This window comes from Agrilus planipennis, unplaced genomic scaffold (assembly GCF_000699045.2).
Source record: "Agrilus planipennis isolate EAB-ADULT unplaced genomic scaffold, Apla_2.0 scaffold168, whole genome shotgun sequence".
Classification (NCBI taxonomy): domain Eukaryota; kingdom Metazoa; phylum Arthropoda; class Insecta; order Coleoptera; family Buprestidae; genus Agrilus; species Agrilus planipennis.
The window spans coordinates 468,531-495,082 of record NW_020442443.1 but is presented as its reverse complement, the minus strand read 5'-3'; the positions used below and the strand labels follow the sequence as shown (position 1 = coordinate 495,082).

The 26,552-nt window shown below is 34.6% G+C and overlaps 2 protein-coding genes across 2 annotated transcripts in view; one reads left to right on the top strand and one right to left on the bottom strand.

Annotated features, from left to right (window-relative positions):
* The window catches only part of LOC108740077 (nitric oxide synthase, salivary gland), a 182,566-nt gene extending 176,369 nt beyond the window's left edge, over positions 1-6,197 (top strand). Inside the window, exons 20-21 of the mRNA XM_025980368.1 lie at positions 3,337-3,528; positions 5,723-6,197. Coding sequence (XP_025836153.1) covers positions 3,337-3,528; positions 5,723-5,830 — 300 coding nt within the window. The 3' untranslated portion in view covers positions 5,831-6,197. The remainder of the gene's footprint in view (positions 1-3,336; positions 3,529-5,722) is intronic.
* Positions 6,198-12,889: 6,692 nt separating this feature from the next.
* The window catches only part of LOC108740076 (leukocyte surface antigen CD53), a 39,116-nt gene continuing 25,453 nt past the window's right edge, over positions 12,890-26,552 (bottom strand). Inside the window, exons 2-6 of the mRNA XM_025980367.1 lie at positions 23,768-23,965; positions 15,289-15,474; positions 13,813-13,902; positions 13,247-13,456; positions 12,890-13,089 (exon numbers count right to left, since the gene is read on the bottom strand). Coding sequence (XP_025836152.1) covers positions 13,015-13,089; positions 13,247-13,456; positions 13,813-13,902; positions 15,289-15,474; positions 23,768-23,965 — 759 coding nt within the window. The 3' untranslated portion in view covers positions 12,890-13,014. The remainder of the gene's footprint in view (positions 13,090-13,246; positions 13,457-13,812; positions 13,903-15,288; positions 15,475-23,767; positions 23,966-26,552) is intronic.

The window sequence follows — 26,552 nt, the reverse complement described above, 5'->3', positions numbered from 1 at the left end:
CATACAAAGATAGTTTTGTTTTGCTTTAGGTGTAAAGGTAAACTACATAGGTTAATGTGATGGGAAAATTGTTACTAGTAGAAATATTAGAATTGGATATTTTTTTGCATAGCATTGGTTTTTCAGATTCGCGGTTTTTGCTCTTGGATCTAGTGCATATCCAAATTTTTGTGCATTTGGTCAATATGTCGACAATCTTCTTGGAGAACTCGGCGGTGAAAGATTATTAAAAATTTCTTGTGGAGATGAAATGTGTGGGCAAGAACAGGCTTTCAAGAAATGGGCTCATCAAGTATTTAAGGTAATTAAAAAAATTGTGTGGTTTTATGAGACCACGATGCAAGTGAAACTTTTCGGATTGTAGGCATTTAACCGTAAATTTTCGAAAATTATTCGATTTAGGGTATTAAAATTAAAATCGTGTTCTTAATCTTATCTTAATGATTGGAAAATGGGAATTATGATGGGAAATCAATAGTAGATAAAATATCCAGCTATAAATTTTAATTTCAATTTGCATATGAGAGTACGGAATACATAATAAATACAATAATTCAGATGATAGATGCATGTTAAAAACTGAGAACAATATTTATTTAAATCATTGAATCATTTTGAACTTCAGTTATTCTATCAATAATTTCTATCGTCGCTTTGAGTTTCACAGTCTATAAATGTACTTGTCATGCATTTGCACGAATGAGTGAGAATATAATGCTACAGTTTATGCGAGCCATGGCCGCCGCCATACTGGCCTTGGCAGTTCTGCCGAGCACCTTTCAGTTTTACCCCTACTCCGCGACCGGCTGTAATGCGACATGCGATAGATGGACGAAAAAAATTTGAAGCGATGTAATAAAAGTTTCACTTTAATAAAATATATTGGGAACAGCATACAATTCAGTAAACTGCTGTACATAATCTGATGCCTGTTGTAATTTGCCATTTTCTCAACTAGTATTTTATGTAACACCTATTTAAGAAATACACTTTGAGAAAAATTGATACTTGCAATTTGACACTTTTTTTAACTATATTATATATCTGAAATTATAATGCAACAATGAAAACAGTGTAACATTTTCTGGCAACTGAAGGGAATAATCTACGAGGTATATTCAAAAAGTATCGTGAATTTTGAATTTCCGCGGGCTACGTAAGCACATTCCATTTTCAATTTTTTTGTGGCGTTATGTTGGTACTCATGTCTCTCATTTATATCGACAAGTTCGGCCATGTGGAATGTTTAGTTAATTTTTGACAGCTACTTTGCATGCACGTGTTTTGGCTCGTCTTCGATTTTTGCCTATTTCAAAAAATGGATCAAAGAATTTGCATCAAATTTTGTTTGAAAAACAAAATTAAGTGAGCTGCGAATGTTGACCGTGGAATTTGGTGAAGCTACCTTGGACTGAAGTAACGTTTATCGGTGGTACAAAATGTTCTCAGAGAGCCGAGATGTGGACGACGAAGAGCGTGCCGGACGCCCGTCAACAACAGACGAAAACATTGATGAACTAAAGAAAATAGTATTGGCCAATCGTCGAATTACCGTTAGAGAAGCTGCTGAGGACCTAACATATCGATTGGCTCCTGCTGTTCGATTTTTACCAATGATTTGGGTATGCGACGGATCGCCGCGAAATTCGTATCAAAATTGCTTAATTTCGACCAAAAACAGCATCGCATTAACATTGCTAAGGAGCTGTTGGATTCTGTCCGCGACGATCTAAAGTTGCTCAAAAAACTGAAAAGGCCCATGGAAGGACGACGCTATGCTACGATTGAGGAGATAAAGACGACATTGAAGGAGGAGCTGAACAAGAACACAAACAATGATTTTTTTGAAGTGCTTCGAGGATTGGGAAAAACGTTGGTACAAGTGTATAACATCTGATGGAGATTACTTTGANGAAGAAGTAATCGAAGCTGTAAATGGTTATTTTGAAGAGCTTGACGAATCAGTCTATAGAGATGGCATTAATAGACTGGAACACCGCTATGAGAAATGTATCAGCCTTGGAGGAGATTATGTTGAGAAATAAAAAAAAAAAATTTTTAAAAACCTTGTTTTTCTTGGTCAGGCCGGAAACTTATCAATCCACCCTCGTATATCTGAAATTATAATACCGATAAAATCGAAACTGCTACATTTGAACATATTTTAATACAGTTCCAACAATGAAAAAAGTGTAACATATTCTCGCAACTGAAGGGAATAATCTACGAGGTCTATTCAAAAAGTATTGTGAATTTTAAATTTCCGCGGGCTACGTAAGTACATTCCATTTTCAATTTTTTTGTGGCGTTATGTTGGTACTCATGTCTCTCACTTATATCGACAAGTTCGGCCATGTGGAATGTTTAGTTAATTTTTGACAGCTACTTTGCATGCACGTGTTTTGGGTCGTCTTCGATTTTTGCCTATTTCAAAAAATGGATCAAAAAATCTGTATCAAATTAATTAAGTGAGCTGGCGCATTCCGAATGTTGACTGTGGAATTTAATGAAGCTACCTTGTACTGAACTAACGTTTATCGGTGGTATAAAAAGTTCTCAGAGAGCCGAGAAGATGTGGACGACGAAGAGCGTGCCAGACGCCCATCAACAACAAACGAAAACATTGATGAAGTGAAGAAAATAGTATTGACCAATCGTCGAATCGCCGTTAGAGAAGTTGCTGAGGACCTAAACATATCGATTGGCTCCTGCTGTTCGATTTTTACCAATGATTTGGGTATGCGACGGATCGCCACGAAATTCGTATCAAAATTGCTCAATTTCGACCAAAAACAGCATCGCATTAACATTGCTAAGGAGCTGTTGGATTCTGTCCGCGACGATCTAAAGTTGCTCAAAAAACTGAAAAGGCCCATGGAAGGACGACGCTACGCTACGATTGAGGAGATAAAGACGACATTGAAGGAGGAGCTGAACAAGAACACAAACAATGATTTTTTTGAAGTGCTTCGAGGATTGGGAAAAACGTTGGTACAAGTGTATAACATCTGATGGAGATTACTTTGAGGGGGACAAAATAGGATAAAACACAGAATTCACGATACTTTTTGAACTGCGTTTGAACGATGTACTTCCTAAGTAGACATTACACCATATCTATTATAACAATTCAACAGCAATTATCATTATAAAATGAGTCAGAGTCGGGGTTAAATTTCAGATTGATTTTGAGGTGATGGACTGAAACACTGCTTACTCAAGGTGCACTTTTACCCTTTATTGTTTGACCATTTGCTTTTTACGGCAACCATCTTCCTTAAATCAATTGACGATCTGTAGTAAGCAGACGCAAACCGATTAACTTTTAACTTGTAGACGTACGTTCAAGATTTAGCCCTTGCTGAAGCATCGGAAATATACAAAATAGTAGTTATTGAAAAGGGTCATTTTTATGTATGCGGGGATGTAACCATGGCCGAAAATGTATATCACACACTGAAAACCATCGTTCAGACGTGCGGAAATTTGGATGATGCAGAAGCAGAGAAATATATGCTTGTTCTAAGAGTAAGTATAGGATTTTCGATATTTAACGAATATACGTTCTATCGAAACAGGGTGTTACATTTTTCGATGGAACTTCTGTATAGGCATTAAAACGGGTACAAATAACTGTACATATAGTACATTAGCTACATTAGCACTTAGAATTTAGAAATTAACACAAGAGCGTGGCGCTTATTACTGTCATGCGGTTGACAGTAACTTATGCGTAGTTTTGGGTATCATAGCTGTAGGTGTGTTCTCGAGTGAAAAATAAAGTATGACAGTATTCTATGTGTGACACATGTAGAAGTTACGCCAGGTAGTACAAAAATGGATACACCGTAATGCAGAAACAAGAGCAATCGTCCATACAGCACATGTTTATCCATGATCATCATCATAAAGTCGTCAGTTCTAAGACTGGTTGGAGACATACTTCCACTCATTCCTATCCTGAGCTAATCTTCGCATTTCTCTAAAACTAGAAAAATCCACATCCTTAACTATTTGCGAACAGTAATCTAATCCAGGTCGACCTCTACCCCTCCCAACTCCCCTTTCTGCCTCTAATATGTCTCTGACTTGACCTTCATGCTTGAGAAGGTATCCTATCAAGTCTGTTTTCCTATTCTTTCTAATATCTCTTCATTCCTAACTTTCTCTATCCACGATATCCTCATCATTCGCCTGTAACACCACATTTCGAACGCTTCTAATATTTTCTTTTCCGCCGCTCCCATGTTTATCTATAGGATGTTAAAAAACATCCACTTTTGATTTCAAGGATATTCTATACAGATCCTTTTTAGACAAATTGTCACAGAATATATTTACGAGATATTCACGCCACTCAGTTGTGATATCCAACCACTGCACCCCGCCTAACCGTAGCTCAAAGTAGCAGCGTGCGGTTATCAATATCAAAAAGCTCATTCGACAGTTGTTCATTAAACATACTTTTTCATACAGTACCTTCCAAAAGTTTTGTTCAATCATAAATAGTAGTGCGAGTCGAAAACAAGCGTTAAAGCCTTTAATATGTCTTCAAATATAAATAAACATCTCGTTGATATTTTCAGTAGTAAATGGTACCAATAACAGCACATTTAAGCAATGTAATTGTAGTGGATAAAATGGTCAATTTTTCCGTGCAGTACTGTACGGATTATACGCTCCCCACCGGTTAACAGTTTGACCGAGAGTTGTCTCTTTTCTTTTCTGGCCTAGTGCTGTTCTTTTCTACTTTGCGCCGGTCAAACTGAAGGTCACATCGCTACAGAAAGTAAACGAAGTATACTTTTTGGTATTTAGGAAGTCAGATAAGCCAGGACAGAAGGAATAGTACGGACATAAACCAGAGGATAGCGTAGGGTCGAGTCGCCTTCAATAAAAAGAAGTCAGTTCTATGCTCGCGAACGGTTAATTTAGAAATTCGAAAAAGATTGTTAAAGGTGCATGTTTGAAGCGCGACGCTGTACGGGTGCGAAACACGGCGGAAAAGATAAATGTTAAATGCGTTGGAAATGTGTNTCAGTTTTGTATTATTATTATTATTATCAATTTAATATTTGAACTATTTTATTAGTTATGTAACATTTGGTAAAATATTTTTATTAAGAAAATGTTTTGAAAAATGACCTCTCATTCATTTGTCTTATAGCCAGTGACGAATTTTCACATTTGCCGTCTGTAGACTATTTAAGTTTTGCGGCCCTACTGACCTCTAGCCCTCTACGATTCCATACCCTAGTTCATAATTATATTAATTACATTCTTTTGTCAATGAAATTGTATGTTTATAAATTGTGTACTATCGCCAATTCACACCACTTTTCTTCCGTAATTAGCATGATTGTGGACTAGGAGATTGATGTGCCAGTATCTTAATTAGTTTTACAGCCCCATAATTTAGTTAAGTTTGCACAAGAAATAGTTTTTGGGTAGCAACCAAACGCAACTATATAAATTGTAGAAAAAATCTAACATATAAGTATAAGTGCAAGTGGTGAACATATCACTTGTTGAATTGTTTGTGTAGGTCTAATAACATTTAGATATGAATCTGTTTAATTTAATAATCAATATTATTGAAGGTGGTTTAGGAAAATCTCTAATCTGATTTCATTTAAATTCTATATCTCTAACAAAAATCCATCGAAAAGTAACTACCCTATCCAGTTTAGGTACAACGTTTAAAACGAAATGTGTATTTTAGGACGAAAACAGATACCATGAAGATATTTTTGGAATTACTCTTCGAACTGCAGAAGTCCACAACAAATCGAGAGAATCAGCCAGAATACGAATGGCATCGGAACCATAACGAACTAAGACCAAACGATTTAAAAATAATTGAACTTGTTCCCTACTTCAATGAATTTTATTAAGTCAAATAGTTATCATACTCGAAGTTTTACGAAAAACGTTTAAAAATAATAATAATATCTACTTCTAATTAAAACATTACGAAGAAACTGTTAATTATACTTAAAATATTGTTATGCATATGCGATTCAAAGATATTTCTCTTGCAATAAATATTATTGTATAAATTTGACGACCATGTTTAATAAAATGTATTCAACACGAAGTCATATCATATGACATTAATATTCTATACACTACTTACCAACTGTTACCATTTTTTATGTTCCTTTTTTTTCAATAATAATACTTAGCAGTTTTTATTATGTTGTAGTTTTTTATTTGTAATATGTTTGTCCATAGTGTCCCCGTAAAATAATAATACAGTCGTTGATAAAACAAATGAGCGATTTCAAATCGACCAAAAAACAATATAAAGCACGTCTTGGCAGTGAAAAATTTGAGTGCTAATTAAGGTGAGTCTCTTTTAGTTTATTTGATATTTATATGTTACAATAATTGAATAATTGTAAGTGCAATATTTTAATGATCTTCTTGAAAGCAAAGGTACTTACCTATTTGTAATTTGGAAAACACCTTGTGTGGAGGATTATTTGTTAAACTATATATCGTATTTCATTAGATATTAGTTTGTTTATTGCATTATCTAGTGAAAGAGTTATGAACAAAAAACAGAAGATATTTTTTTTAATTAAACATTAGAAAGTGTAGTTATGATTATTGTTAAGGAATTTGCATAATTTTATAATTATTTTGATTTCTTACGCATTGTATTCTACTACATAAATCTTAGACAATATCAGCATCATCATATGGTCGTCAGTCCTAAGACACGCACCTCCACTCTTTCCTATCCCTCCTAACTTCCCTTTCTGTCTCTAATATGTCTGATTAGACCTTCATGCCTGAAAAGGTGTCCTACCAACCTATCCCGCCTACTTCTTATTGACTTCCATAGAGTCCTCTGTTCTCCATGACCGTGTTTAATAAAATGTACTCAACCCGAAGTCATATCATACGACATTAATATTCTATACAGTATAGACAACATAGACACTGAATAATTCTCAAAAAATAAAAAGATATTTTTATAATAGGTATGTTGGTAATATGGTTGCTTAAAATATCTTTCTATTGTGTATTTAGACAAGATATACTTTTCAACTTGAATTATTCTTTTGGTAGGTATTATTGAAACCAGAGCCTAAATTTTTAAAAATTAAACAAACTGTATTGGGATTAGCAATTTCATCGTTCGAGTCTCTCATACAGAGACTGTGAAAGACAGTGGGAAAAACTCTCAGAAACGCTGAAAGACTCTGAGAGACTGGAGAGAGAATTGGGATCCGTCAAATGGGAGGAGCCTAAAAACATGGCGCCGATTAGGGAAAATTTATCGTAGTTCCTATAGTGTACCGTGCAATTTCTAAGATTTTAAATTACGATAAAATGATAAGTATTGACACAATATGTGATTGGGCTGACACAAATCCTCGGAAAGGAAATTTCGTTGAAGGTGAGCGTGTTTTTAATGCCAATCATATTATAAAATTCGGAAATAACAAATCCGGAAGCTAGCCTTCAAATTCCGTCAAGTTTACTGCCTACTTTTTACAAACTTCGGATTTAAAAAGTGATTCACGTTATATAATTGGTGAGGTGATTCTGGGTGATTTAAGCAACATCATATCAATGACTTGCACGTGCAAAGCCGATTTAAGAGAACGTTGCAAACACATTATTGCACCTTTGTTGTATTGCAGCAGGTAGGTTCTTAACCTCAAAATACTTATATCGTATCATTAGAATTGTGTTAAATCAATTACACAAGAATAAATAATTTCTCACTTTATAATTTTAGTATGATTCTAGTTTTAAATATTAAGGTTACGGCTGATGGTAAATACTTGCTGAAATATAATCATGTGCATTAAAATGATGTAAACAAATTTTTATTCCGGAATTCACTTCTTTGATACCTACTGCTTTCATCCAAGCTTCTATTAGTTTACTTTTTGCTCTAATTATCCGAATATATTTTTTACATATATAAAACGGTTAGTTTTTATTGAAAAGTAGTTAATGTAGGTGAAGAGTGAAGATCTATGTCTGAAGTGCTATTGCAGCTTTACACTGAACATATTAACATTTTATTTGATTTAACTTTAGAAGAAAACTTCGTCGACTCCATCATCAAAAAAAATTTTACTTTTTTAACGTGTTTTATTATTTTAATAAACAATTTTAGAATTTGCGTGCACAGTTCCTATGTAAATTTTTCCCTCATTCGAGTTATAAATTTTGCCACCAGATGTTGTAAGCCCATTTGACGGATCCCAATAATTTCAACAAATCACTAGTTGCAATCACAGAAAATTATTAAGAAAACAAAAGAATACATACTTACCTACGGTCTTTGCATTTCATTGAGTTAATTAATTGAAAAAGGTCTAAAAACGTCAAATATGAAAATGTTTACATGCGATCCTAACAAGACTACCTCTTACATTTCCATAGGTATTAATTTAAGCTAGAAAACTGTCATGCTTCAACTAAACCAAAAATATTGGACATTGCTTGACTCCCACGTACCCCTGTCGAATAGTATAGCGAAGATGTCGAACCATGCGAGATCTCCATACGTCACACCTGGGCGCAACTCCTTTAGCTCTAATCGGATCAACACACTAGCTGCCTTACCTCTGGACTCTGTCCGAGTCAACACACCCGCAGACTTAATCCAGCCAAGCAACAGAACAAGATAAATACCTTAGAAGAATCGTTTTTTTTGTTAAAGTTAAAAACAGAAACAGACGGTAACGCTTTAAAACTTTAATAAAATATATTAGTTGCTTACAAATGATTAAGGTACTTCATATAAACGTATATATTCCATATAAAAGAGTGACACGGTGTAAAACTAAAGAATTTGGTAGTGGTATATTCTATCACATCCAGTATTTGACAATGGCTAAATTCTTACGTGTGAAAAAATTCGAGTCTAAAAAGGGACGTCAAAATCACTGCGGGAACCTAAAGAATGCTTTTAGCAAGATCATAGAGTTGCAGCTGGACATTGGTTTAAGACTACAAAACACGATGAACTATCCTTTAAATATTAATTTGCAACAACAACTTTGCGACGCTGGTTTGAAACTGTGCTCGCAGTTGGTACAGCATTGCACATCTAAATAATACCTACATAATATTCTAACTTCAAATGCCAAAAAATTCAATTTTTGTAAGTACCTACTACCACGTGAAATAAAAGAACCTATGTCGCTAAATTAGAATCTCGCTTTAGAATTATTCAGACACATTAACATTTTGATACAGGTATGTATGTATTTTAAATAAGAAATTCAAATTATTTCTAATTTGTCTTGTTTGGTTTTGAGCTTAGTACTCGTATAACTCGAAATTTCAACTTGTTAGAGATTTTCTAAGATAATATTGGAATGTGCTATCGAAGAATATATCGAAAATGTTTACTTTTTTCTCTGAGTGTTTTTTCAGGTGTCTGTACTAGTGTCCATGAAAAAGAAAAGACACTCGAGATAGAGCACACTCGCATGACTGGCTGAAAAGAGAAATCCCAAACAAGGAAATCGTTTTCTATGTATTTTTCATATGCGAATCCGAATCTAGCTCCAGATTTGTCCTAAAACATTGAAATTTCAAGATATCCTAACCTTAAATCCGAACATCCCTTTTGGTTAACATGACTTATTGGTTTTTTTGATGCAGGTGAATAATGCAGACGTGGCAACCTGGATCAATATTTGTGATGGAAGATAACTTAAGAACATGACTTTGGTTATTCTTCCTTAGCTCTTTCGTAACAGGTAATTTTCACGTAGAATCAGCGGCTATTCGTAATGGGTTCTCTTCAAAATGTTAAGTAATGACAATTCTGTTATATTCAATGTTTCTTATAACTGATATGGAGCGCAATTACGAAACTAGAAGTGCACTAAAATGCGTGTGTAGTGCACTTAATGAATGTACGTGCAAGATACTGAGCAAGTACCGAACTGAACTGAATCCTCTACACCGGACCACACTGCGTTCACCCCTACAGCCGAGGTCATCCGCAACTTATCCCTCTAAATTTGGGAAAAGGTTGGAGCCTCAGCAAAGATGGGTGGTGAGAGACTCCTGAAATCCTTAAAAGCATGAACCCCAAATGACCTATCATTGCCGGAGTGCAAGTAATTCCTCGATCTTCCGACCAGTTATGGTATCACGGGAGGACCGGAGGGCACTGGGTGAGCAATCTTCTTGCTAACCTAGCCGCCTGAGGTTGGTAGTGGTTACACCTCCCCATGTTAGCGGAGAGAAGATGCGCCTCGAGGGATGAGAGGAAAATATATATATTCGCTGCATACGCTTGGGTAACAAGTCTGCTAAGACTGGTAGAGTTTTGAGGGGCCAAGGTGGGTAAACCGCAGCGTACTACGGTTATAAATATAAACGAGTGAAATAACTCGAGCTATGGCGATGTGCTAAATGTCTTTGGGTTCCGACCTTGTCGTGGTGGGGGTTCAGTGCCCATACGAAATTTTCGCGGAGCTAAGGGACCCCCGGAAATCTGGAGGCGAAGTGCAGGTGTAATATAACTTACGAACACGAGGGAAGGTCCGTAAGCACTCGTCGCCAGAAGTCGCCTGAAGCCAACAAAAAGTAGATAGCAACTGACCTATGCTAAAGTGCCAGCCCAGACGCGGAAGGCTGATATGGGGGAAGAATCCCATATCGACCTAGTTAACCCTTCCGCAGGGAGGCAATCTTGGTGTGGTCTATCCCGACACTTTGAGTGACAATCGCATACTAACCCCCACAGGTGCTGCGACCTACCTATCCGCAGATCTATTATGCAGTCTGGCATGTTGGAGGGCTGCACATTTTTAAGCGAAGGCCGAGTTAAAGCGAAAAGATAATTGCTCGAGCTACTTGGAAGGCTAAGGAATACAAGGTGATAAAGAGAAGGCAAAACGGATGTCGCCCAGCGAGGAGTGCTCACCTCGGTACCAGAGGGTGCCCAGGAGTCTAACTTCGTTTCCTGTCCGCTAAATGTCATCGGACTCTAGGGGATAGTTGGTTGACAGCTCGTATGTTGGGTTTGGAGGTTTCCGATCCTAAGCGTAGTAAGGGTTCGGATATGCCCCAACCTCAGGACTGCTCTCCCAGTTAGCTCTCATTCAACTTAATGGTAGGAGTTGTACGTTAAATCCTCACTAATTTCACTGCAGTAAAGAAAAGCTACAGCATTTTTCAAAGTAGACGTGGTTGTTTTCTTTTTTAGAGACTAGTTCTTCCCTCTTATCAGTCACTGTGAGCTCGAAACTATTAGCTACATTGCTTCGAGTGGTCGAAATTCATTTTTGTGAACAAGTTGTTTAATAACTTTCTTTGTGTTAAAAATTGTTTGAAAAACGTTTTGATTCTAATTGTTTAAATTCATGCGCTTTAAAGCATTGTCATCAGTGACAACAATAATTAGAGAGCAAGAGCTGGATTTTGCCATGTGCTGACAGCACTCATAATTTTATATATATAGAGTAAGTGCGGTAAATATGGACCACCATAAACTCAATTAACAATAAAACCATGTGTTGCAGTCAAATCATAATCTTTTATTAAATATTAATTAGTAAATGTATCGAAGAATCTAACAATAAACTAAAATAAACTTTTTTCTCAATTTAAAACAGAAAAATAATTGAGACAAAAACAAACTGAATATTTTAAGAATTTGGAAAGGTTTGGGTAATATGCACTATGTTGAGTTAAATATGGACCAGGTACCTAGCCCATATTTAATCTAACGGAGAACAGTGTTCACATACAAAAATGGCTTCATCCACACCAGAACATAGGTCGTGTGCCCAAAGCTTACATGGAACGCACTGTACCCAAGTTTCTACAGATCGATCTTCTGAGTATAAGCCACTACAGTAAATACATTTAGCATCATCCTCACAGCTTCTGTCAGGACTGCCTTCGGAACTGTCGTCAGGAATGACATCTTCTCGTCACTTTCTGAACTTGTAGAATAGTCATCATTTTTGCATTTCTTTCCTCTTATAATCGTTTTTCCTTTTTTTTGTTAAGATGTAATCAACAAGTGCTTGTTTTAATTCAGGTGGCAAAACCGACTTTCGGCCTAACTTAGCAAATGTTACTAAATCTAAAGGCAAATCTTCTTTTACTACCAACCGGCGAAGTGTAGCCTTTGGTACCTTGTAGTGTTTGAATGCCTTTAGGTATCCCATCCTTTTTTTCCCTGATTGCACATATAGCTTCTTTCATTGCGTTTTTGTCCCATTATTGCCATCTTTTTGTGGTCTGTGTGCGTCGAGGAGCAATCGCCTGCAATATAGAAAGTATGCTAATATGGACCACTGGTCCGTATATACCTTACATTAACGGGCCATATTACCCACACTGATCAAAACATAAAATTAGCCGTTTTTTCTGCATCGCAAATGAAGATTAACAAAAATGTATATGAATAAAAGAAGCTTTAGATTTGTAGTTCAACATTCCATATAACATTTTCACAATACTAAGACACTTAGTTGTAAAATTCATATCAAAACTTACCGCAAAATAATATCAAACACACACCACAACAAAAATTCACTGACAATATGCAGTCCACTCTTCATCTGTATCACCGTTACAAATATAGAACATACGTGTGGTCTAGCTTTATGTTATCCTCACTTCGGAACCTACCTGTCCATACGTTCTAAATTATCGTAAAGGTCCATATTAACCGCATGGGCCATATTTGCCGCACTTACTCTACCCGTATTTGTAAAATGAGACGTTGTACATCTCTACTGTTGTATCATAAATATAGGGTTAAAAATTACATTACACATTCCAAATCAGGCATTACTAATAATTTTATTACGAAGAACGTATTTATCTGATGTACCTAATATTAAAATCGTTGATATTATCAATAACTTAAATAGTAAAAAATGGATTTGTACGAATTAATTTGTAATCAGCAGTTATTATACGTATAAATCTAAAACTTACAAAAATATTAGATGGTATTTTTTATTACATAAATATTAAAAGTCTAATTAATGAAAAGAAAAGTTTCGTCTATGCGTAATTACTCCTTCTGTATGCATTCCTTATTGAGCTCACCAAACAAAGGGCGAAAATAGCTCCAACAAGCTGCAACAAAGGAGATGGCATTAGTTACTAATTACTCTTAACAAATAAGACATCAGTACAATAAACGAAAAAGAAGTTCAAATGAATTTAAACATCTTAATAGTTTAAGTCATATTGTCTTATTAGTGATTTCAAGTAATATATTTGCATAGCATACCTCTACAGCTCCAATTCCCATAAGAACATATGCAAACAGCTGACCTTCTTTCTTTAGCGCTTTAAATAACAAATCTACGCAACCGGATTGATATGAATTCGAAATGGAACACACCCCGTTGATAGGTTCAGAACAGCAACTTGCTGGGGATGAGCTATTGTGCCATGTGTTGTCCCAATCTGCAGGCCCGGAAACACCGCAACATTGATACTAAAATTAAAAACACGATTGCAATTCCCTTTCAATGTTGTTCCATTGTTGTGTAAGTGATCACAAATTTTTAATTCTTTGTGCAGTGATGATCTCAATTAAATAAACAAAACACTAAGAAACGATTGTCACTGCTGAACAATTACAAACATATCACGAACAAACGTTTCTGTAAAGTAATTTAAAGTTCCAAAAGAATCATGGCTGATTAGCACTCTACGTGGTCTGTTCAAAAAGTATCGCGACTTGTGAATTTCCGTGGGTTACGTATATTGGATTTTCGATTTTTTTGTGGCGCTTGGTTGGTACTTATGCCTCTCACTTATATCGACAAGTTCGGCCATGTTCAGTTAATTTNTAGGTTCAGAACAGCAACTTGCTGGGGATGAGCTATTGTGCCATGTGTTGTCCCAATCTGCAGGCCCGGAAACACCGCAACATTGATACTAAAATTAAAAACACGATTGCAATTCCCTTTCAATGTTGTTCCATTGGTATGTAAGTGAATCGCAAGTTTTTAATTCTTTGTGCAGTGATCTCAATTAAATAAACAAAACACTAAGAAACGATTGTCACTGGTGAACAATTACGAACATATCACGAACAAACGTTTCTATAAAGTAATTTAAGGTTCCAAAAGAATCATAGGGGGTCAGCTTGCCGGTCTTCAGAAAATGCGTCTTTTGTCTTCCTTCGCGGAATTAATTGTAAACCTGATTAGCACTCTACGAGGTCTGTTCAAAAAGTATCGCGACTTTTGAATTTCCGTGCGTTACGTATATTGGATTTTCGATTTTTTTGTGGCGCTTGGTTGGTACTTATGCCTCTCACTTATATCGACAAGTTCGGCCATGTTCAGTTAATTTATGATAGCTGTTTGGATTGTAAGTGTTTTGGCTCATCTTCGATTTTTGTCTATTCCAATTGATAGCTCAAATTTTGTGCGGAAAAGAAAATTCAGTGTGTAGATGCATTCCGCATATGTTGATTGTGACATATGGTGAAGCTACCATGGACTGAAACAACGTTTATCGGTGGTACCAAATGTTTTCAGAGGGCCGAGAAGATGTGAACGATGAAGAGCGTGCTGGACACCCGAGCACGTCAACAACAGACGAAAGCATTGATGAAGTGAAGAAAATAGTATTGGCCAATCGTCGAATTACCGTTAGAGAAGTTGCTTAGGACCTAAACATATCGACTGACTCCTGCCATTCGATTTTTACCAATGATTTAGGCAAGAGATGGGTCGCCGCGAAATTCGTACCAAAATTGCTCAATTTCGACCAAAAACAGCAACATTGTTAAGGAGCTGTTGGACTCTGTCCGCGACGACTTAACGGTCAATAAGGAATATTACCTGCAAGTTACGCGCAATTTGCGTCAAAATCCGTCAGATTTGTGGAAGAACAAAAATTGGCTTTTGCACCATGATAACGCGCTTGCTCATACATCGTTGTTTGTGGGCGAATTTTTAGCTAAAAACAACACACTAATAATGCCGCTACCACCTTTTCCCCAGATTTGCTCCTTTTGACTTTTTCTTCTTCCCGAAACTGAAGAGGGCCATGAAAGGACGACGCTACGCTACGATTTAGGAGACAAAGACAGCATCGAAGGAGGAGCTGAACTTTCTGATCGCAGAAAATATTTTATGAAGTGCTTCAAGAATTGGAAAAAACGTTGACACAAGTGTATAATAACTAGTGGAGATTGCTTTGAAGAAGAAAAAACACAAAATTAGCCATACTTTTTGAACAGACCTCGTATGTAGCATATCATAACGTTCTCATATACCACACTCAACAACATATAGTATAATAAAAAAATACCTCTTTTTGAATGAAATCCACTGAGTCTCGAGTAACAGTGTCCGTGTTGTAATGAGAAAGACTGTTGTGCAATCCTGTCTTTATGGCATTCCTGATTTGACTGTTATCATCATCTTTGAATTGAAGGAAGACGACCACAATTATCGCCACATTGATGATTAAAAGACAAAGTAGTATCACTGCATACTAAAAATAAACATGATTATTCATGGTTCAAAGTTTGATAAGAACTACAGTTTCAACACGTTACATTAATCATTTATAAATATTTATCATTAGATCGCTTCTGATAGCATTCGAAATTATTGTCGACTTGAAAAAGAAAATTTCCACAATTCCAATTGTTTATTTATTGTTTTTCTTGATACGAAGTGTTTTATAAAATTGATGAAACATTCCAATGTGACTGTTTACCTAAACGGTTATCATTTGAGTTAAATTAATGATAAATGAAATTACATGAAATCGACCNCTTTTGAAAAATGAAACCATTCCATCAGTATTTTCTTATGACGTTGTCACGTTCAACTATCGCCAGTAAACCGACTTTACAGACAACCGATTTTTTTTAATGCTACATCGAACTCTTCTCTTATTATGGGATAACCTAGTTCATCCATCTTCACACTATCTTTCTCCTAAGTCACGGCCTGCCTATAGATTCTTTAAATATTCTTTTAACGTATCTGCCTTTTCCTCATTTTCTATCAAAATGACTCCTGCCTCGTTTTTTATATTATTACTACTGTACCCTACATCTCTAAAATTCCTTCTAATTATATTATACGCCTCATCGGTTTTACCTACTTCAAACTGTTTTTTTACTTCTTTACACCTCATATCAATCCACTCTTCCTTAGCAATTCTACACTTCCTGATTATAAAACTACATTAAATGGAATTGAATATGTTTAACAAAATCCATTTATATCTACTTGCTGAAGTGAATCCACTGAGTAACTCACAATACGTAATGAGCACGTTACCAATACTGAACAAAGGAGTTCATGGTGATCAGTCTATGATCAGTTCGATTTTGATAAATTTGTTTAAATTAGTGAAGCTTTCCGTTCATCGGTTTCATTGATTTTTCTTTGTTAGTAATTGCAAAGTTTCTCGTTATTTTTAATGTTCCAGCTGTCCGTTTTCACGGAGAGGTATGAATTTTAAGTTTTTCCGTAACGGAGAAAAAGTCGACAAAGAGTTCCTTCAACTAATCAAATTCTAAACAGAATTGAAAAGTTTAATGAAATTGTTAACTTGCTCTAATTAACTTCAACTTTTTCATTTTCTTTGAATTTCGTATTTTCGGGTAGATACTTCTTATTTGAATAATAAATGAATCTGTAAATTTCATTCGTATCCCACGAATTTTAAATGAAATATCACAGGGACCTGAAAATGACACTTAGGTACAATAGTTCCTAATACTTTGGAGTTGAAATTGTTGCTTAATTTAAAAGTTATTTTCATTTATTTATTTCATCTGAAGATTATTCTACCTGGCTTTTCAATTTATACTTGTAGAGTGGTTTATTAATATTAATAAATAGGGTAAAGTTGGGGGAGATGGAACAGCTGGTGAGACGGATCAGTGCTTCTTACTCATATAGAGCACAAGTCATTTCAAACGGTTAAGCATGTGACCTTGAAAAAACTGGAGATAAGTATACTTCATTTACTTTCTCTAGCGATGTGCCCCTTCAAATGTCTTGAATGCGCGCTGGGAAAATCGTAGGTAGGGAGAAAGAACCTCATTATACTCTCGACTCTTGTTCATTAAACATACTTTTTCATACATTACTTGCCAAAAGTTTTGTTCAATCATGAATAGTAGTGCGAGTCGAAAACAAGCGTTAAAGCCTTTAATATGTCTTCAAACATAAAAAAACAACTCGTTGATATTTTCAGTAGTAAATGGTACCAATAACAGCACATTTGAGCAATGCAATTGTAATGGATAAAATGGTCAATTTTTCTGTGCAGTACTGTACGGATTGTACGGTCCTTACCGGTTAAGAGCTTTACCGAGAGTTGTCTCCTTCCTTTTCTGGCCTAGTGCTGTTCTTTTCTACTTTGCGCCGGTCAAACTGAAGGTTACATCGCTACAGAAAGTAAACGAAGTATATTTTGCTTACATCAGTAGTTCTGTTTTCTCTTTCGGTTTCGTTAATATAATTAATGTAACCAGCTTGTTTTCTTGTCACATTCAGCTTGTCCATAACTTCTTTGAGTCATCATTTTTTGTTAGGGAACCTTATTATAAAATAAATCGTATGGAGGTGGTTAAAGAAAAGTTTAAATAACATTGAAAACTAATTAATATATAATTACAATTGCTTTGGTTATACATAAAAGGTTACTATTATTAAGATTGAATTATGTTTAACTATACTTGCTTTCATTATTCGACATTCGATAATTACAGTCCTCTAGCAAGTGATACTGCAATACGGTATTATTTTAATTTAAAATTATTAAACCAGCTCTATTCTGTTCAGTCAGTACGTTATTTAGTTGATAAACAATCATTAATGAAATGGATTAAATATTGAAGTGAAAGAATTAATGGGAAAGTAAAATTTATAAATAGCACGTTTATTTAACCTTGGGACTATTAATCCATGGATTTATTAAGAATAAAAGATATATTTCACTGTTCCATGAATGAAATCCACTGAGTCTCGAGTAACAGTGTCTGAGTTGTAATGAGAAAGACTGTTGTGCAATCCTGTCTTTATGGCATTCCTGATTTGACTGTTATCATCATCTTTGAATTGAAGGAAGACGACCACAATTATCGCCACATTGATGATTAAAAGACAAAGTAGTATCACTGCATACTAAAAATAAAGATGATTATTCATGGTTCAAAGTTTGATAAGAACTACAGTTTCAACACGTTACATTAATCATTTATAAATATTTATCATTAGATCGCTTCTGATAGCATTCGAAATTATTGTCGACTTGAAAAAGAAAATTTCCACAATTCCAATTGTTTATTTATTGTTTTTCTTGATACGAAGTGTTTTATAAAATTGATGAAACATTCCAATGTGACTGTTTACCTAAACGGTTATCATTTGAGTTAAATTAATGATAAATGAAATTACATGAAATCGACCATTGCAATAATTTATACAGAATGGGCTTAGCTTATTAGTTAATTTGTTGTTCTACTCATTTTTCAATGAACTTACAAATACATATTATCAAATGACTCAAGAGTGATATATCGTGATGTAATACCTATCTAATATTTAAAGAATTATTACTTCTCAACTTATGTCATCAATTGTTTTTGGAAAAGTTTGATAAATAATTTTTCGAATTTTAGTCGATCTGATTGTTACTGAAACCTAGTAATAAAAGTACAAACTTCAAAAAATGTATACAAAACAAAAGCTATCAAACAAAATAAAAATAATTACTAAAATGCGAATTAAAAGAAATAATAACGATATCTTAAATTCTATTAATCAAATTTGTGAAAAATATGTACAAACAAATCCCATATTTCCTGAGATTTTATTTGCGTTCGGGGGTTTTTCTAATAAGAAATTCAACATAATGTTATAACTGAAAAATTTTTAATCTTTACTGAGAACATTAAAACTGAAACATTTTTAGTACATTCTGCAGCCTCCAATGGAATGTCCCCTAATAATTAAACGCCGCGTCACACATTCAATATTCTGAAAGTCTCCAGAAAATATTGTAGCGAGCACGAGCGTGTTTGTGTGCGATGGGGCATACGTGTGTGTGAGCTTATCGATTCGCCGACTAGCCACGGGCGCCTTTCTTCATGTGCGCCGTATCTGTAAACGTGTGTGTCGTACCTGCGTTCCGCGAAAGCAATTACACAGTTCAAAGAAAACGAAACTTTTCCGGACGGCTCGAGAAAGTTCCCGAAAGGGACCAAAAGAGTATAATAAAGGAAGACACGATCGCCGAAAGGAGTAGAAATAAATTGACCGTTGCAGAAGTGAATCAAGAAATAAATTGACAGTGATAGAAGTGAAATAAATAGCTCAGTGCATAGTGATACATCAACAGTAGTTGTAAATAAATAGAATAATTACCTAAGTTTAGTAATAATTTAATAGTGTGTTTAAGTTCAGTAACAATTAGTGTAAATAAATAGTTTTCGTCTTAGAAGTTAAATTTTGTTAAACCCACGAACACTACAATATTTACCGAATAGCTAATTGTGTGAATAGATTGCTAGTCTTGAACACTCGGTGTTTGCCTTTTCCCGCTTTGCGTCTTCTTTTTTCTCGAAATAAAGGTAACGAACATTCGACAACGTATGGCGTGGGCTTTACTTATGCCCATTAAAATGTAAATGGGTTTGACCATTTTGAACCGACGAAAAAAAGGAGGAGGTTCTCAAGTCGACGCGTATATTTTTTTTTATATATGACGACGCAAAACTTTTGACAGAGTAGTCCGATTTTGATAATTCTTTTTTTATTGGAAAGGGTATACGCCGAAGTTGGTTCCATATAAATTTGGAAAAAAAATTCTAACCCTAAGAGTAGGAACAAAAGGAATGATTGTTGATTGTTCGCTCACTGATTGTAATGTATGACCACGCATAACTTTTGACAGAATAGTTCGATTTTGATAATTCTTTTTTTTCTTGGAAAGGGTATACTCCGAAATTGGTCAAATATAAACTCGGAAAAAAATCTAACACTAAGGGTAGGAAAACACAGGATGATTTATAGTAGGAAAATAATAGTAGTGGTAGTAGTAATTTAGAGTAGATTATAGCCACAAAAATTTTCAAATAAAAACTTTTTAACAAAAAAATTAAACCGCCGAAAAAACTGAAAAGCAAAAAATAATAAACCTTTATTTTATGAACTTAATAACTAAGTTCTTCAATTAATGCAAGTAGATATACCTAAGTAATTTTGAGTCGGCGCTAAACAATCAATAAACAAAGATCACTAAATTACCTTAAATTTAAAGAAATAACTATTGCATTGTTAATTTGATTAATTTAGTGAGCTTTGTTTATTGATTGTTTAGCGCCGACTCAAAATTACCATGGTATTAGTTGAAGAACTTAGTCATTAAGGTTAATAAAATAATGGTTTATTATTTTTTGCTTTTCAGTTTTTTNTGTTAAAAAGTTTTTATAAAATATTTGATTCCACTTGCTTTCATTATTCGACATTCGATAATTACAGTCCTCTAGCAAGTGATACTGCAATACGGTATTATTTTAATTTAAAATTATTAAACCAGCTCTATTCTGTTCAGTCAGTACGTTATTTAGTTGATAAACAATCATTAATGAAATGGATTAAATATTGAAGTGAAAGAATTAATGGGAAAGTAAAATTTATAAATAGCACGTTTATTTAACCTTGGGACTATTAATCCATGGATTTATTAAGAATAAAAGATATATTTCACTGTTCCAGATACCTACTACTGTTACATCAGCTAATTGGATTAGGTACCGACGTTCTTACATACTATCTATTATTTAGGACGTTCTTACTGTTATTTAGGAGGATTTTTGCACAATCGCACTAAATTAAATTGAATAATAAGTAACTATTATATTCTAATATATATTTAGATAACTACATTTTATTTTATTTAACTTTACTTGAACGTTTATACATATTAAACTGTAAGGAAGTGCATGTAATACTTCTACACAGAAGTGAATACTTAAATAGAAAACTATGTACTTAGTTAACTAACTTAAATATTAAAGCTACAAATCATATTCAATACATATAAATACAATATTTCTTAGTAATTAGAATTCTTTTTACATTAAGAAACTAAAATATGTAAGACAACCATTTTTCACCGTTCTTCCTTATTCACCTTTTAATGATAAGTCAATAAATAATTTTCATAATTCTTCTTTGGATTGATTCAAGTTGTTCCAGTACAATTTTATAAGCTCCACCCCATGCTATAACACCGCACGTTGCAGTAATATTAGGAAGTCCATAGTAGATTTGTAGCTAGTTTTTTGTATTCATTACATATTGTAATTTATGAAAAACATAGATCAAGTATTTAATTCTTTTCATCAAACGATCTATTTGTTCGTTTCACTTGAAATTACAATCTAAAATTAGTCCTAAGTACCAGGTATTTGTGGTTCTACTTATTATTTGGTCTTCTATATTTATTATAAAAACCTTCAGTACTGAGTCTCTGTGTTTACCGAAGCTAATCAAATTGTTTTTTTGAATGTTGCTTACAAGACGGTTTCTGTATAGCCTGCGAAAGATTTAATGTCCTTGTATTGTTTTAGTGGAGAGTTGATATAGAAAAGGAGCAAAAGAGGTCCAAGAACAGTTCCTTGCGCTACTCCAATATTGATACTAATTTCATCACTGGTGACTTTATCAATAGTGGTTCATCTTTTCCTGTCACTCAAGTAATTTTTGAATAGCTCCTGAGAGATTCCTCTGATACCTATTCTCTCTAATTTCTTCAGTGGTATAATGTGATTCACACAGTCGAACGCTTTACCGATGTCTAGAAAAATTATTGCAGTGGGTCTAGAAGAATCCATACAGTTGTAAACATAATCACTTAGTTCAGCCAATGCTTGTCTACAACCAACTCTTCTTCGAAATGCATACTGATTTTCATCAATTAGGTTATTAGCATTAGGAAAGTTACTTACTCTCTCATAGATTTCCTTTTCAAAAATCTTAAATTAGAAACTAAGAAGATAGGCCTGTAGTAGTTAAGTTCATGGATATTACCATTTTTATAGAGATATAGGTATAACATCAGCTCTTTTAAAGTGAATGGGGCAATACCCAGTCTCCATTATTTTATTAATTATTTCAGATAACGGTTTTGCTATATGTTCCTTTAATGATTTTATATTTTTATTTACTTTTTATTTATTTATTTTAATACCATCTACCTCTCCAGTTTATATCGTTTAAAGTACTAATTATTCTTTTAATTTCTAGTGGATCGCAGGGATTTAAAAACATTGTATTCTCGCAATAGTCATCGTCTGTTATTTGTGGCTATACTCTCGACTCTTGTTCATTAAACATACTTTTTCATACAGTACCTGCCGAAAGTTTTGTTCAATCATTAATAGTAGTGCGAGTCGAAAACAAGCGTTAGAGCCTTTAATATGTCTTCAAATATTAATAAACATCTCGTTGATATTTGCAGTACTAAATGGTACCAATAACAGCACACTTGAGCAATTAAATTGTAGTGGTTAAAATGGTCAATTTTTCCGTGCAGTACTGTACGGATTCTACGCTCCTCACCTGTTAAGAGTTTGGCCAAGATGTGTGTCTCCTTCCTTTTCTGGCCTAGTGCTGTTCTTTTCTACTTTGCGCCGGTCAAACTGAAGGTTACATCGCTACAGAAAGTAAACGAAGTATATTTTGCTTACATCAGTAGTTCTGTTTTCTCTTTCGGTTTCGTTAATATAATTAATGTAACCAGCTTGTTTTCTTGTCACATTCAGCTTGTCCATAACTTCTTTGAGTCATCATTTTTTGTCAGCTGTTCTCGCCAAACATTGTTTGTCCTAAAAGATATCCTCGCAACAATATATCAGCCCGTCTTCGTCATAAATCTATCTAACTAACAAATGATGTCATCAATGCATATCTGGCGAGAACATAAAAGGTTACTATTATTAAGATTGAATTATGTTTAACTATAGATAGTTTCATTTTGAAAAAAAGAAAACGCTAAAATGCTAAACTCGTAGAAAAGACTACATATGAACTAAATAAAATCAAAATAAACCTGTTAAATACAACCAGTTATGTTCGAATTAGAAAAAATTCCAGTTATGTAAAATTTCTGCCTTAACGTCAACCTTATTAATTTTCGTTAAAACATAAGTGTCCTCACTATAAATAAAAAAGTGCTTGAATAAGAAGAGATTTGGAATTGTAGACGTTCGGGTCAAGTTTAACTGTACATCATTACACCTTAGGTAAGGATGCAATTATAGCGGAGTGGTGAAAATTGAGGATAGCGGTGGGAGTTACAACGCTTTACGAGCAAATAAGCATTTACTTCCCAAGTACCATTAATTTTCAAATTCTTCTACGCAATATTCTGGAAATGATTGGACCTTATTGCAAAATTCGCGCATTTTCTATACCCACTCGTCCTCACCTCTATCCACGCAGCGAATCTCGCCGCTATATTCACGACATCCCTATAATTGCAGAGTAACTCATTTTGGTAAATGTTACATAAATATCATTGTGAGTTGGTGTTTTGGATTTCCTTTTTACGAATTAAGTATGTTAACCTTTTGGAGTCTGCAGATTACCCTAAACTTTGATTTTTTAGAGACGAATGTCGTAGTATCAAATGAAAGGTACGTGTGTATTACATGTGAAGAAAATTAAGAAACATCAAAAAGTTTATCATATTACAGTCCCCATTAAGTAAGACTCGGACAGCGAGGTATCCGGAACTTACGGCACCTACTTACCGTCGTTAATAAGCATGTTCCTTCCCTAATAGCTCCACAGCATCCAAAGAACGCTATGGTAAAAATAATTGACCCAATAACTATAATAACGATTGAAAGCCACGATATACTGCCGGTTTTGTTTTCTGCTACTGACTCTACAGTATCGATGTTAAGTTTGTTGATAACACCAATTATTATAAGGGCTAATCCAGCAAGCTGTAAATAAAAAAATAAATAATATAACAACGCATATAATTTAAATACATAAATAAACATATTTTACTAATGTGTTTGAACATGAAACATGGAGGTTATTTTTACCAAGTCTACAAATTTTAAAAACACTTCAGCCTCAATATTTTTTTCAATTTACATTTTAAAAGTAGGTGGAGGGACTATTAAGTTTATGTTTAGGGTTAGTGAAAATGGTTATTCAAGTATTATCATACTTAGAAGGAACAAAGGAGTTCATGGTGCTCAGTATTCTGACGAAACTTCAGACGCGGATCGCAATTTCGATCTTGCTGGATCTCATCAGTGCGACACAGGCAGCTGCCTTGAGACAACGTTTCATGAAATCCTACTGTGTTTAGGGTATAGACCGTTCTTCTTGATGCAGGTCATAAAATTCCTGGTGTCAGTCTTTAGAATATTTTGCAAACTTACAAGGCGGCGGTGTGTTTACAGTAGAACCTTGATAACTTAAATCTCGATAACGTAATAACCTCTATAAATTCATAAAATTTTGTGTTCTCTTCCCCTCGGAGTCCAAAACCTCTATTACTTAAAATAAAAACTCTCTATAACTTAAACGAATAATTTGGGCATCGCACCTCAGTAAGCAGTGAAAAGTGGTTTGAATCGGGAGAAAGTCCTATGTAAAAGACGAAGAATTGCTGAATTTCCTAATTTAGAAAATTTCTTGTTGTTTACATGGTTCAGACAGTGTAAAATTAAAAACATTAGTGTTAGTGGACCTATAGTAAATGAAACAGCTGAAGAGTTTGCTATGTCACTGGAAATCCATAATTTTAAAGCTTAAACTTAAACCCTTAGTAAGTAAAAACCTCAATAACTGAAATTATTTTACGTTTCTCTTGGTCTTTATCTTATCGAGGTTCTACTGTATTTGATAGTGGACCCATCGAGGATGGCTAGATGCATCAGTTAGATTAACTTAAAGAGGTAATGGGTCAGGAGGGATTCTCTATGTCCCCAATACAGTTTCACTTTTATTATGGGGTATTTATTTTACGGGTTTAACGTTTAGAACGTGGCGTTTCTTGATTATATGATGTAGCCGATTTTTCACAGGTTATAAATATCCCTCCCTTAAAATTTTTGAGTTTGAAAGCCCCGTCTTGTAAATATTCACCGAAATGATTAAAAGGGTTAATCACCAATGGTGACATTCACTCAAAACAAAATTATAAACGTGGATCAAAACTTCACACTCCTTCAGAAAAATTTAGTTGTTTTAAGAAGCGATTTAAAGTATAATCAGCTACCACAAGAGAATTTAGCTCAGCAAATAGTGAATGATTCCACTAAAAGAAAAGCTACAAAAGATGCTTAAGCTAAACCATCTAAAGTCATTCATAGCGAATTAAAAGACTCTTCTCATCTTTTGAAAGAATTATGATAATATTATTTGAATTGCGTAAGGTATATTTGTATATAGAGGAAGAAGACTGTTGATGTCTGCTGTGTGTCGAACTGGACGACTCCGAATCCCATACTTCTTGACGTTATTGCTGGCTTTGTTTGAAGGATTTTTCATCTTATTAGGAGAAGTATTGGTAATTTTTTACATTAGTTGACATTCGAATTGAGACATCAAGTTTGGTCAGGTAGATAGTACTCACCAAGTAAAGTAGTGTGGTAGTATTTATTAGAAATTTGTTTAAAAATCAATGTGGCTGAGATACAGGCTCTTAAAGTTTTCTTAATTGAAGGAAATTCCGGTAGGTACGGCCTAGTGGCCTAGGCTTTAGCCTTCCGTCAGCTGTTCCCGCCAAACATCGTTTGTCCTAAAAGATATCATCGTAACAAAATTCCAATATATCAGCCCGCCTTCGTCATAAATTTACCTAACTAAACAATGATGTCATCAATGCATATTTGGCGAGAACAGCTGACGAAGGGCTGCAGCCAGGGCCATACTAACCGGAATTTCCTCCGATTAAGAAAACTTTAGGAGCCTGTATCTCAAGGTACATTGGTTTCCACATGGAATTAATATTACCACACGATTCTACTTGGTGAGTACTACTTACCTGACTTAACTTCATGTCCCAACAACTCGTCTGTCAACTAATGTAAAAAATAACGGAAATATTTAATAATTTTGGGATGTAAACGAAAATGTATTTTGTATATGGTGTCGAAAAAACAAATATTTTATTATATGAGCCAACTGAAAGGTCTCATAATATTACTATTAGTTATCCAACCAATAATAGATAATTCGCTCCCGAGATAAAAATGTTCAGTCTCTTAGAGTCTCTGAAAGCGAGACTCGAGTCTCCGTCTTCATCGAGTCTCTCTGGTGTCGCTGAGAGACTGTCGAGAGACTTTAAAAAAAAACTGTTTAGCGTCTCTGAACGTACTACTCGAGTCGCTCATAGAGAGATCCTCATTTCGTATCTAGTCTCTGAACGAGAGATTCGAATCTCTGAATTAACAATTTCATCGTTCGAGTCTCTCATACAGAGACTGTGAGAGATCCATAAAAACACCTAGGCAATAACTGAGAGACTGTGAAAGACTGTGAGAGACGCTCTCAGAGACGCTGAAAGACTCT